Consider the following 12,482-nt stretch of genomic DNA (forward strand, 5'->3'; position numbering starts at 1 on the left):
CTCTCTGATAACCCCTTAATCCTTTCCTTAATTTTCTCTTCTGAACACTCCCCTTGGAGTCCATCTTCACGCCATTTCCATCCTTCTAGAAGACTAAAATTAAATTTCTAAAAACACTAAGCTAAGATTCGAACATTGGATCTCCTTGCTAGCTACTAACGCCACCTCCCTACACTCTAAGTGGCGTCACTTAGCCACTCTTCCACAATACTTTTTTATGTCATTTTCCCTTATCTTTATTTAAAAGCCCACTACTTGCCAAAAAGGTCCTTTTAATAATTTTAATTATTAAACTATAATTTCTTTTACCTCTAGGTTCGAACTCAAACCTTGACCAAGACCTACCATCACATAATTAGCACTTAACAGAAAATGCTAAGCACAAAATAAAAGAAAAATTTAAGATTTCGAGATTTTTGGGGCGTTACAACTGCTCTTGCATTTCTCTTTGGAGCTGTTCTAGTCTTTCCAATCTTTGATCCATAACTTTTGTCTTAGCGCGAGTTCCGTAACGATGTTTAGTTGGTGGATTTTTATCGGTTTCCAGATTAACTAAAATATTTTTTAACAAAGTAGGGTTCTTTTGTGACATTTAATACATATGATGCGATGAAATGCAGATCCATGGGATGAATGCAAAAAGAAAGAAAGGCGTTGATTCTAAATTCAATTCTATTAAAACAACTTTTCTAGAGAACAAATCTCTTTACATAAAGCGGAAACATGTACGGCATTGCCCTTATACTCCAGATAAAGACATCAACCCCTTTCTTTATATCCAGATGTTAAGATCAAATCTTGCTAACTTTTCAATGGATGCCTCTACTAGGTCATTTTTGCTTGATCCAAGTTGCGACCCATTGCTCACTCATCCCCATGAGGCTTGTTAGTTTCTTTAAGAAAGTCAAGACGTTAATGGCTTTTTAATAGTCTTTGTCAGCTTGAATCCTCGGGCAATGGAGCAAAGTCGTGTATTCCTCTGTCAAACTATCACCCTTCTCTTGTTGCATTTTCTCGGACCATATTCGGACGGCTATATTGTCTTCTACTTTATCAAGAAATCTATTTTCCATGACAAGCTCTCTATTTAGCAACTGAACATGAATCAGCACTTATTTTCTATGACAAAAATGCAATGCAATCATAACTAAAACAAAAGAAACACGTCAGTACAAAAAACATAAATGACAGACAGAGCACCGATTTGGATGACCACTAGGGTTTAGAGTGGCTCTACCTAGGGTAGGCTTTTAAGGCTCGCTATATTTGGTTTGGTTCTAGAGAAAAGGTACCCAAACTGGTAAATTCCTCAATCCTCACCCATTATAGGCTCATATGGACTGAGTTCAGTTCAAGGGAATACATTTCCCTATGGCTGCACGGAGATGAAAATCTCATGAAGACATAGGTACGAATGTATCCCGAAAGCGGTCCACTATCCTACATTAAGGTGAAAACCTCACGAATGAGTAGTTTCTCACTTCTACTTAAAAGGGTAAATTGACCGATCATACGATGCAAATGTGCAGAAATATATCAAGAACTCAAATCAGTAAAGTATACCAAAATGATGAAGATCGTAACAAAAACGGATGAAATACAACGAGAGGATTGTAAATTTAAACCAAATTTTCAACTTTCAACAAAAAGATAAAAAGTAATCAACTCGTGGCTTGACTCTCTTAAGTGCTTCCCAGTGGAGCCGTCAAGATGTCGAAACTATTTTTTTAAAAAACAGTTGACTTTTTGTTTTGAAAATGAAAATAAAAAAATAGGAGTCATCACCAATCCTTTTTTTATGAGGTGTGATCGGATCACCTTATGATTAATCGTTTTGATAGAACGTTTTGATTTACCAAAACAACGATTTTGGTCTACGAAACTCAAGAAAATGGATTTGGGAGTCAGTTATGTACGAGGAAGGATTAGCACTCTCGTAACGCCCAAAATTGGTACCTAAATGATTAATTAATATCTTAACGTCGAATATTTAAAAACTCAAAAGAAATTGCATTACGATCCCTTTTTTTATTAATGTTAATTTTACTAAAAAGGGCTTGAATAAATCAAAACAACGTTAAAGATCGTCTCATCTCAAGATAACAAAAGGTCACATCCCGTAAATTAGGACACGACACCTTGGACCTTTGAGAATGAGCTTGTCATTATTTTTATTTTTATTTTTTGAAATCCCACATATCTTAATTTAGAAGGATATTCGGTTATTTAGACCATCGAGAAGAATCGAAACCCCGGGCACAACTTTCTCGAGTTTCTAAACACGGAATATTGTCTTTATCTTTATTTAAAAATCATGTATTTTAATTTGAAAGGATATTTGACGGTTCAGCGAGAAAATCAAAACCCCATAAGTTAGGGTACGATTTCTCGTTCTCCCAAAATACGAAATATTGCTTATTTTGAAATTTTTATTTTTTGAATAATAACGAGTAAAATACTTAAACGATGTGCATTTATTTTATTTGGAATAAAACGGTTTATTATGGATACGAAAAATACAACTTTTGAAGTGATGAAATGAGATGGAAAGATAATATAGAACATAGAATAACGATTTATGAATATAATGTTACATTAATGAATGATAATAATATGAAAATGCGAATAAATAATTCCTAGCACACACGATGGCAACAATCACATAATACATGTTACTTTAATACCAATATTAACAATCAAAGAAAAATGAATTAAAATAATATACAAACAATTTAAGGTAAATAAAATATAAAAGCAGTTTAAAATAATTTGAAAAATCAACAAATAATATATAAAACAATTTAAAATAAATAATATATATAAACTTAAAAATAAGTAAATAAATGACAAATTTGCAAAAGGGTTGAAATCAAACCAATTAGGGATAAAAAACGAGATTAAAAGTTAAAAATATGATAAAATAAATTAAAAGGGTTAAAAATAAATGTTAAGTAAATAAAATATTAAATGAAATATTAAATAAAGCGCTTATTTAAAACATCAAAAAAATAAAAGAAATTGAAGTTATAAAAAGTTAAGGATTAAATTGCAATCAGAAACAAGTATGGGTACAAATTGTAAATAATAGAAAAGGCTACCAGGGAAAATGAAACGCGCTTAAACTATTGAGGACCGATTCAGAAAATAAACCAAAATCTGGATGCGCGTCTATTTTCAACGCGTCAGTAGGTCATGGACTAATTTGAAACGTGCAACAAATTTTGTGGTCCGATTTAAAAAATAAAAGAAATGACAAAAGGATTAAATCAAAACAGTCCAGAAAAGCAGAGGGACCAGGGGCATAAATAGCCCAATGATCAAAAACACGTTGATCCTCCTGGAACGGGTCGGTTCGGGAGTGGGTGGCCTTAAACGGCGCCGTTTTGAGGCCAATAAAACAGGCCCTAAACGACATCGTTTGCTTGTTTTATAAAAGCAAAGATTTTTTTTTTTAAACTCAATCTACTATTCTCTTTAAAAATAAAAATAAAAGCCCCTTTTATCCTCTCTAGCCCCTCGATTCCAGGCCAAGAATCCGACCACTGCCTGCTGCATCGGCCACCGATCGATGGCGACGGTGTCACCGTCCATGGCAGCCGGAGGGCCAAAAGTCAGATTTTTTTGTAGAATCAAAGAAAACAATGGGTAAGTTCCGATTTCTTTTTATTCTATGTCTTTTTTTTAAAAAAAATGAAGATAAAAATAAAGAAAAAAAATAGAACAAACTGAAGAAGAAAAAAGAACCACTTTTAGAAATTTTTGCTCTTTTTATTGCTTTTTTTTTTTATTTCTCTATTGTGTGTGTATGTTTCTTTACATTGTGTTTTTGGTGGCTTTTATAGCCGAAAAATACAAGCTTTTGCTGCTGTTTTTTGTTTTGCCTCTGTCTATTGTCCTTCGTTTTCGTCTGGTCTGCAGGTACGGGGCGAGGATGTGGATGTACAAAGGTCGTGGCGAGGGCAGCGTGTGGGAACAGCGGCACCAGAAGAGGTTAGGTTGGGGCTAGGGTTTCTGAGGGTGTTTAAGTTTTTTGGGCCTTTTGGGCCTTGTAATTTTGGGCTTGGGATTTTTATTTTGGGTTTAGTTTTGTAATGCATTGGACTTGGAGATTTTATTTGGTTTTATATTTTTTTCAGGCCCAAGCCAAAATTGACCTATTACAATAATTTTAGAAAAAAAATTATGAATTTTAAGATTTTTATATTTTATTTTTTAGAATTACGGTTTAAAAATTCTAATAGTATCAACATGATATATTAACTATAATTTAAGATCTAAATTAGTTAACCCTTTTCACTTAATTGCCACACGTCATTAGTTCAAGGTAATGAGATTTTATAGACAAGTGACCAAAACATAATTCCATAATTTTAGTGACCAAAACACAATTTTAATCAAAGCTTAATGACTAGTTATATAGTTTGCCCTTTTAACTATTACAAGGGTAAGAGAGCAGAGTGATTAAGCCCCTTATTGATATCCCCAAAGCCCAAGTTCCAACCTTGTCTTCCCCTCCTCTTTTTAGTTTATACTAAAACATTTGAGTGACATTCAAACAAATTTAAAAATCAGTCTACAGTTGCTTCTTCCTTTATTCTCAAATTAGGATCTGTTTTGCACCAAAAATACTTATATATACATAAAATGTTGCCATAGATTTTGCAGGCTCTGCTGGAAAGTAGGGTCCAGTGCCCTATTTAAGAAACCAGTCGACTCCAGGGAACTGAGGCCAAAACTCAGGCTAATTATGGGGTAGTTAGGCTAACAGTAGGCATATCCTAGTCTTTCAATAAACTTCAATCTCCAGATTCCCCATCGAAGCAGGCAGCCAACCCTGAGCATCCAAATTGTCTGGTGCATTCGGCCTTCACTAATTAGCTTTGGGACCCCTGATGGCAAGCTTATGGAGATCATTAATAGTTCCTTGCGAACTTCCATATTTTTATGCTTTTAACTCTAGATGACAATTACTATAGTGTTGCTAAGATTAGCTAAGCCTATATTCAACATGTCAGAGTTACCAACATGTATAAAAGGTATTAAACATTCATATCACTCGGGGGATTCATAGACTAGCATAAAAACATTTCACTTCACTACTGCCACTAACTAAAGAACGAGGAAAACAAAATTCAGTTCCTTCTTTGGTGGCAAACCCCTTACATATTATAACACAATTCAGTCACATGACATGAGACAATAACTAAAACACAACTAAACAAAACAAACAAGACACGAATATTCGAATTTTCAAATCTAGCAAAACAACTCATCCCCTTGATTTAACACCCATACCTCTATACATATGAAAACCCATAAACCTTAAGCATTTTCACCCATACCTCTATACATATGAAAACCCATAAACCTTAAGCATTTTGCCACCCACCCTTTAGCCTACAGGAGTTTACCCATCAAATGGTCCAGTAAAACCCAAATATAACAGCCTTCTCTTTTTCTTGAATGGTCCCCCCTGAGACTGAATTCATTCTCAAGGTACATAGTAGGAACCTCAGATACTCAAAACAGGCCATTTAAAAGCTGTTGACAAAGCTTTCATTACCTAAACAAATCCAACCTACCCCCCTCTCGAAAATGAGGTCAGTCTTGGGAAACTATAACGTTAGTCAAGGTCCGAACTACCCCAGTCTACAGACCGTATGTTAGTCATGGCAAGCAAAGCCAGGGCCTGCTCTTAACATGTCTATAAACTGGAAAATCAGGCAACAAGGTTATTCACTGCAAACTGCCGGCTGTACCAGTTGCTGGTATAGATGCAGCTTGGGGAAAAGTGTGCTGAACCACCATGTTGTTGCTATCAAAAGCATTGGCAGATGATGTGCTGCTGCTCTTTGCAGTTTGCTCCAAAAGACGAACAAGCGACATAAATACCTCCACCCTCGTAACATCCCTGTTAGCCTGTACCAGAAACTCAAGCTAAACAACAAACTTAAAGGAAAAGCTTACATATATTTGTCATGCAAAGAATAAACAAATAACAATGAAGATACCACAGTAACTACATTGTTTCTACAAGTCTAATAATATCCGGGAAAACATAAGTGTTACAATATTCTCATCAGTATTCTGCTTGATAACTGCATAATGTTTTTCAAATCTCTTCACCTATTACTACTCTAAGTCGCATAACATGGGCAAAGAGATTAGGCGCATTAATATCATATTGCTTCTTCAATGACAGATCAACAGGTGAAAAATCTATTGGTAAGACTGACACAAACAAAGATGTATTGGAATGAGATCCTTGTACGATCTTACCTCCACAGTGAAACGTGCCCAGATCTTGTCATTCCTAGTTTCCATAACTCCCTTCAAGATGGTCAATCCCAACCCCCTGATTAAGTCGGCTATTTCAAGGAAGAAACCCCGTTCTTCACAAAGCATCTGTCACATGACATAAACACAATGCAGTCACACCAGATGGAATAAGAAAGATAAATTATCTTTAAGCCAAATTCGCATGGAAGAGTCCCACCTCTACAAGCATCTGACGAGGTCGATTCAGGTCCTCAACCACAATAGGGCATAACATAGATTGTGAGCCGACCTCAAACGCCCATGTCGCACCTCCCTCAAAGTTTTCCTTTATCTGCAAACTCAAACAAGGGCAACATTTTAGGATTAAAGAGTTTCCTTTTTTGTTCTTTTTTTGAAAAGCATCAAAAGTGGTGTCTATTTAAACATCTTAAAGTCTAAAAGTTCCAATAGATACAACAATGCCAATGTGATATTTATTGTACAAAAGATATCAAAGAATAGGGTATGTACACATCAGAAATAGCAATGTGACCACAACCAATTGGAGCAAGATTTGATAATTAACTTTTTAGTAGGTTGGATAAATAGAAGACCGGGTTTGCATTGCAAGTATAATAAAATAATATCCATACCTTAGACTCTCCTGTTTGTTTTAACTTGTCTGCATGCTTTGTTACACTTTGCAGGAAAAGCATATGCTTGATGGTTTTTTCTAGCAGAGCATCAATGCTACACTGTTAAATCACATTAAAGGATAGACATTAATGACAATACTCATTGCAGTAAAAGCATAGCAAAGAATGTAGGTATATCAAGTTAAAAGATGCATTACTTTTGCTCCATTTGGTACAATTTCCCTCAACTCTTTCACTCGATCTTGGATCATCTGGCGATCTTTTGGCCTGGGTCTAGGGTTCTCTCCAGGTTTTAGCCTTTTGCGATTTGGTTTGACCATTTCATTGTTCCTTTTTGAGTTTGCAGTTGCGACACTGCTATCATGCCTTGAATTATGCGCCAGTTCAACCCATGAACTGATTTGAGATCCATACATAGTAGTTTGAGAACAAGCTCCAGCATCATCCTTGCTACAGCTAGATCGATAAGAACTTGATGGAAGAGTTCCTCCTTTCAATAGAGAACTAGGAAGGCCACCAAGTAACTCCCCTTGCACTTGATTGGAAATAACAGAGCTACTAGGAACAGATGAGTTACTGAACTTTGTCAATGTCGTCCTGCAGGACACATTGTCATCTGATATCTGTTTCGCAGCAGAACGGGCACTAGAAACCACAGCATCCAAAAGATGATCCTTTCCCACCCCAGCGTAAATACCCCGGTCAGAAATCTGTTTATTAGCAGAAAGATTACTAGAAAACACATTCTGCATATCCCTAAGAATCGTAGTATCCATACCCAGATTTTGCATCTTCAAATCTTGTCCCTCAGCAAGCACATTATTCCATTTCCCATTTAGTAGTTTACTCTTCAAATCTGCCCCTAATACATCAAACAAGTCATCCCCTGATGGAGGCTGGACATACGAATCTTCATACTTAACATTCAAGGATCTAGTACTCGAACTTTCACCTTCATGCATCAGGCAATCTTGAAAAGCATTTGGAAGCTGCTCAGCAAAAGGCATGCCATGATCAGCATGTAGCAATGGAATATTAAGTGCTTCAAACAAATCATTATCCATGCTTTCTTTCTTTGGAACCAAATCAGCTGGAGTATACTTAAAATCCTCAGAATCCTCTCCTTGATTAGGAACTCCTGAAATCATACAAGTACTTGTTAACTGATTGGTCAGGATGGATAAAGGAACCTCCACCGTAGACAAACCAACTTCCTGAACCCTGCTCCCTGCCAAGCGTGTGCAATCTTCTAGATTTTGCAAGTTTGGAACAGTGCCTGGGATTGATTTTGGGCTGTTGACAGCATCATTTTGTAGGATGCCATCAGATAAAACCTGTTGCCCCGTTGATTTTATGCTACAATGACTGGCAATTGATTGACCAATCATAGGCTGACAATTGAACTCAGACTGTGAGTTGCAAAAAGAAACTTGAGGGTTCAGCCACAAAGCTGAGTTAGAGTGAGTTACTTCAGCACCAACAACTCCACAGTCCATTAGACTTCTAAAGTTTCTATTTGGCTTCATCTCTGGACAGATATCTGATTCACATTGATCAGCATTAAATCTAGCCAAAGTTTGGATCAGGCCAGGTAATCTGGATGTTGAAGTGGCACCCTGCGAGTTTTCTTGGGAAGATGATTGACCAACAATCCTTGAAGCCTGAGATGAACTGCTTTGTTGGTTGCAGCCTTCAAAAACTGAAGTCATTGAAGTTGTAGGTCTACAAGTTCCAGCTGAATCCATTGAAATGGGCTTTCCAAAGGAAATGGGAATCCCAGCTTTCTCAATGCATTCATTTGTTCCATAGCTGTTAGAAAGAAGCGCTCCAGGGATGCATCCCAAACCAAGAATCAAACTTTTCACATCATTCAGAAATCCCATGTTCTCCATAATCTGAAGGAGGAAGAAAAGGTAAGGTAAATGCTTAAGCTTCAAGGCAACTAACATGCTTTTGGCTTTATAAAATCATGCATGCACAGTTAGGAGCAAAATCAGAGAAAATGCAAAGCAATGATATCGCTTTATAGGGCCTTGGATCTGACACTATGCCAAACAGTATGGAACCTAAAAAAAAACCTCATTTAAACCTATTAAAACGAACAGAGACACATATGGTATAGTTCCTTAACATCTTAGAATAACCGAACAAAAGTTGCTTACAGTCATGGAAGAACCAAGTTGAAGAACACCATGAGGAAGAACAGGAATGACTGCAACAGTCTGCAATAGATAGAAATCTAATCAAGCAGAGGGATAAAACCCAAATAACGAGCTAGAATTGAAGAAATTATCAAACCTGCATGCCAGCTGAAACTTGGAGTTGGACCTCATTCAGAACCTAGAAGCATCCACAAAAATAAATAAATAAATAAATTACATCATTCTATGTTTAGTTGCTTTAAAAATAAATGATATCTCAACCCTTCCTGTTAAAACAAAGTTCATGAGAAAATATTTTATCCATGCACATTCAGTTCGCATCTGAACCCGTTATCTCAAGAGTTAATGCACAAAAACAAGAAAAAAGTTTGTTGCTTTTAACATTTGATGCATGGAAACCTGGATATTCTTTAATTCAGAACCTAGAAGCATCCACAAAAATAAATAAATAAATAAATTACATCATTCTATGTTTTGCTGCTTTAAAAATAAATGATATCTCAACCCTTCCTGTTAAAACAAAGTTCATGAGAAAATGTTTTATCCATGCACATTCAGTTCGCATCTGAACTCGTTATCTCAAGAGTTAATGCACAAAAACAAGAAAAAAAGTTTGTTTCTTTTAACATTTGATGCATGGAAACCTGGATATTCTTTAAAACTAGTACATGTAGAATCATGCACTGATCATGTACGGTACAATCACCATTTCTTCTTAATTAGGATAGAACTATCTGTTATAGTCATTATCAGACGCTACAATTAGTAATATACCTCAGGGGGGTGGGCATCTGTAACATAATTATTTGCAAGAATCCACTGATGATTACCAGTAAATGCAGCTCGGCCAACTAACCTGAAAAACAAAGAAAGCAGTTTCTCAATATTTATTTATTTATTTTTGGGTAAATAAGGAAAAGTATTTAAAAGTATGACATTAAGCTGTAAGTGGAAAACTAGAAAGTAGAGAAAAACTTACCCTTGACCTACTATATTAATACGATTATTTATATTCATTTTGTTTATCAGCAAATGGACTTTGTCATCCCATTTTTGACTCCCAAGTTGAGAGGAAGTTTCTAAACCCCAGCACCCCTCCCGCTCTCCAAATGACAACTCAGGGTTCTGAACTCCAACAAGGGATGGAGAGACTGAAGACGGTGCAGGTTGATAGAAACATTCCTCCCAAATCAGTAACCTGCAAAGTGCAAAATATGCACAGTTATGGCCTAGGAAGGCAAAACCTTTTTCTTCTTTATGAAGGCAATAATAATGATGCCAAAAGTTTAGACAACAAATGAAAATAAACATATATATTGCATTTAACTGCAAGAATATCATCCTACTGGGAGCAATAAGTTAAAAAACAAAGTAACAAAAAGGTGCATTGTCCAAGTTTCTAATATTGTTTCATCTCTCTACATTTTCTCCAGAGGCCAAACAGACCATGACAAAAGCAACTAATAGCAGATTCTACTCAATCAAACAAAGGAAAACAAAATTCTAAATCAATTGATTTCAGAAAGTGAATTGGTCCAATACAAAGAAGGTTTCTTGTCAAGCTTAAAATACATATCTACTTTTCACTAAGATTCTTTGAGACAAAACAGAATAAACCAAAACACAAAGTGCCAAAAATAGAAAAGAAAAAAGAAAAAGCAGCATCAGATTATAAATCAAAATAAAAAAAAAGTACAAGATAACAGTAACGAAATCAAACTTTAACATGTCTTAAAACAAGTTTAGCTCCTCAAGAGTCCATAAACAGTACTACACAAGAAAAACACCTTCAGCTATGGTGGATCTCCTCCGCTGTTTGGTTTCCAAGAAAATTATTAAAAAGTTCACTTTTTTAACCCCCATCATGTAGGGGGGAAAATCTATATATCAGTTTAAATTGCTAGATATTCTAAAAATGGAATCTAACCCCCAAAAAAAGAGGAAAAGAAGGTATTTTGTTTCTACTATATTAGCTAAACCAAATGAAGATACAAGTCAGATGGAGTAAAACTTTAGTTCACTTGAGCAACCAAAGCAAAGCAAAATCATGCACAGCACCATAGAAAAAACACTAAAGTTTCTCTTGTTTTCCCTTCATTTTTCTCCACAAGCAAACAACCCCAAGAAAAAGAAAAAGCAAATAAATGAAACGGAGAAAAATAAAAGAATAGAAATTTACCTAGTATTCTGGCAGCCGATCTTCCAAAACACAGCATAAGACCACTGACTCACCCCACAAAGTGACTTCAAACCTTCTTTCAACAAACCACCCATAGCTCTTCTCCTTTTTTTTCCCTTCTTCTCAAAGACCAAAAGATATATAATATTGAGGCAAAGCAACCAACAAAAAACGACTCAAAATGCAGTCTTTGTAATATTCCACATTTAAAAGAAACGGGGGAGCAACTAAAGCTAACTTCCTCTACAAGAGCCTCTACCAGCCTGCTTCGTTCTCAACCCACCACTTCTTTTTCTTTCTGGATCCAAATTTCCTGCTATCATCCTCCTGCAACCTCTCCCCATCAACCCTACTATTATCTTTTAACAAAAACTAATAAACGGAGTTGAACAAAAGAAGAAAACTTTTTTTTCTCCTAGATGATGCCACAAGCTTCAAGCTTGAAGATAGCCAAAATTTGCTCCATTTTTTTTATTTTCACTCCCAAAAACAAGAAGGAAAAAAAGACAACACGCACAAAAGATAGACAGAAGGAAAGAAGTTGGGAGAGATTTTGGGGTTCCTTCCACTATTTTTAGTTGAAACTTGAAAGAGCTTTTCTTTTCTCAGTTTTGTGGGTTTTTCACTTTCTTGTATTTTCTCTTCTCTTCTTCTAAAGTGCGCCACAGAGGAGTTGATTTTTAGACATAAGCAGAGAGTTTAGGCAAATTTACAGGGTATACCACTGATGCCTGATGGAAGGATAGTTTTGTCGGCTTCTGACCTTTTGGATAATATTATTAAAATCATTTTCTTTTCTTTTCTTTTCTTTTTTTTTTGGAAAAACCAAAAGAAAAGTTTCTCTCTTTCTTTTCTTTCGTAATTTGCAGGTGAGCCATGAGCGTAAAACTGATATTATAATTCGTATATGGTTAAATTCTATATAAGGTCACTGTATTATATGCTTTTGGAAATTTTAATCCCTCTATTATAATTTGATATTCTCTTCAATTAATTTGTTCATCTCAAGTCCCTTTATTTTTGGAAATGTATATTTTCAGTTAATTCTAACAAAATGTTTGATGTGGACATCTCATATGTATCTTAACATTTTCTTACCGCTAGATTTTTATTTGCATATTTAAAACTATATAAAAATATTTAAGTGTATATGTTACATTATTATATATTTTAAAAATAATTTACATCAAATTATTTGATGAAATTCAAAAATAAAAAGTTAATTTC

The 12,482-nt window shown here is 35.3% G+C and overlaps 1 protein-coding gene and 1 long non-coding RNA gene across 2 annotated transcripts; one reads left to right on the top strand and one right to left on the bottom strand.

Moving 5' to 3' along the window:
- The first annotated feature begins 3,464 nt into the window (after positions 1-3,464).
- LOC108456891 (uncharacterized) lies at positions 3,465-4,191 on the top strand. Its single transcript, XR_001867035.2, has 2 exons — positions 3,465-3,645; positions 3,919-4,191. It is a non-coding gene; the product is annotated as an uncharacterized LOC108456891 (long non-coding RNA).
- Positions 4,192-4,560: 369 nt separating this feature from the next.
- LOC108456890 (transcription factor LHW) lies at positions 4,561-12,113 on the bottom strand. Its single transcript, XM_017755624.2, has 11 exons — positions 11,256-12,113; positions 10,056-10,274; positions 9,851-9,932; positions 9,213-9,254; positions 9,077-9,136; positions 7,112-8,809; positions 6,912-7,013; positions 6,497-6,610; positions 6,280-6,405; positions 5,760-5,919; positions 4,561-4,889 (listed from the first exon to the last, which is right to left on the bottom strand). The coding sequence occupies exons 1-11, from the start codon at positions 11,348-11,350 to the stop codon at positions 4,762-4,764; spliced, it is 2,826 nt and encodes a 941-aa protein (XP_017611113.2). The 5' UTR covers positions 11,351-12,113; the 3' UTR covers positions 4,561-4,761.
- Positions 12,114-12,482: the final 369 nt, after the last annotated feature.

The sequence above is a fragment of the Gossypium arboreum genome, chromosome 9 (assembly GCF_025698485.1).
Source record: "Gossypium arboreum isolate Shixiya-1 chromosome 9, ASM2569848v2, whole genome shotgun sequence".
In the NCBI taxonomy this organism is placed as follows: Eukaryota; Viridiplantae; Streptophyta; class Magnoliopsida; order Malvales; family Malvaceae; genus Gossypium; species Gossypium arboreum.

Bases quoted from the DNA above. Each gene is read 5' to 3' on its own strand.
- LOC108456890 (XM_017755624.2), bottom strand. From the start codon at position 11,350: ATGGGTGGTTTGTTGAAAGAAGGTTTGAAGTCACTTTGTGGGGTGAGT. The intron at 10,275-11,255 runs GTAAATTTCTAT...TGCACTTTGCAG, and splicing joins ATCGGCTGCCAGAATACTAG to GTTACTGATTTGGGAGGAAT. The intron at 9,255-9,850 runs GTATATTACTAA...GGATGCTTCTAG, and splicing joins CAGATGCCCACCCCCCTGAG to GTTCTGAATGAGGTCCAACT.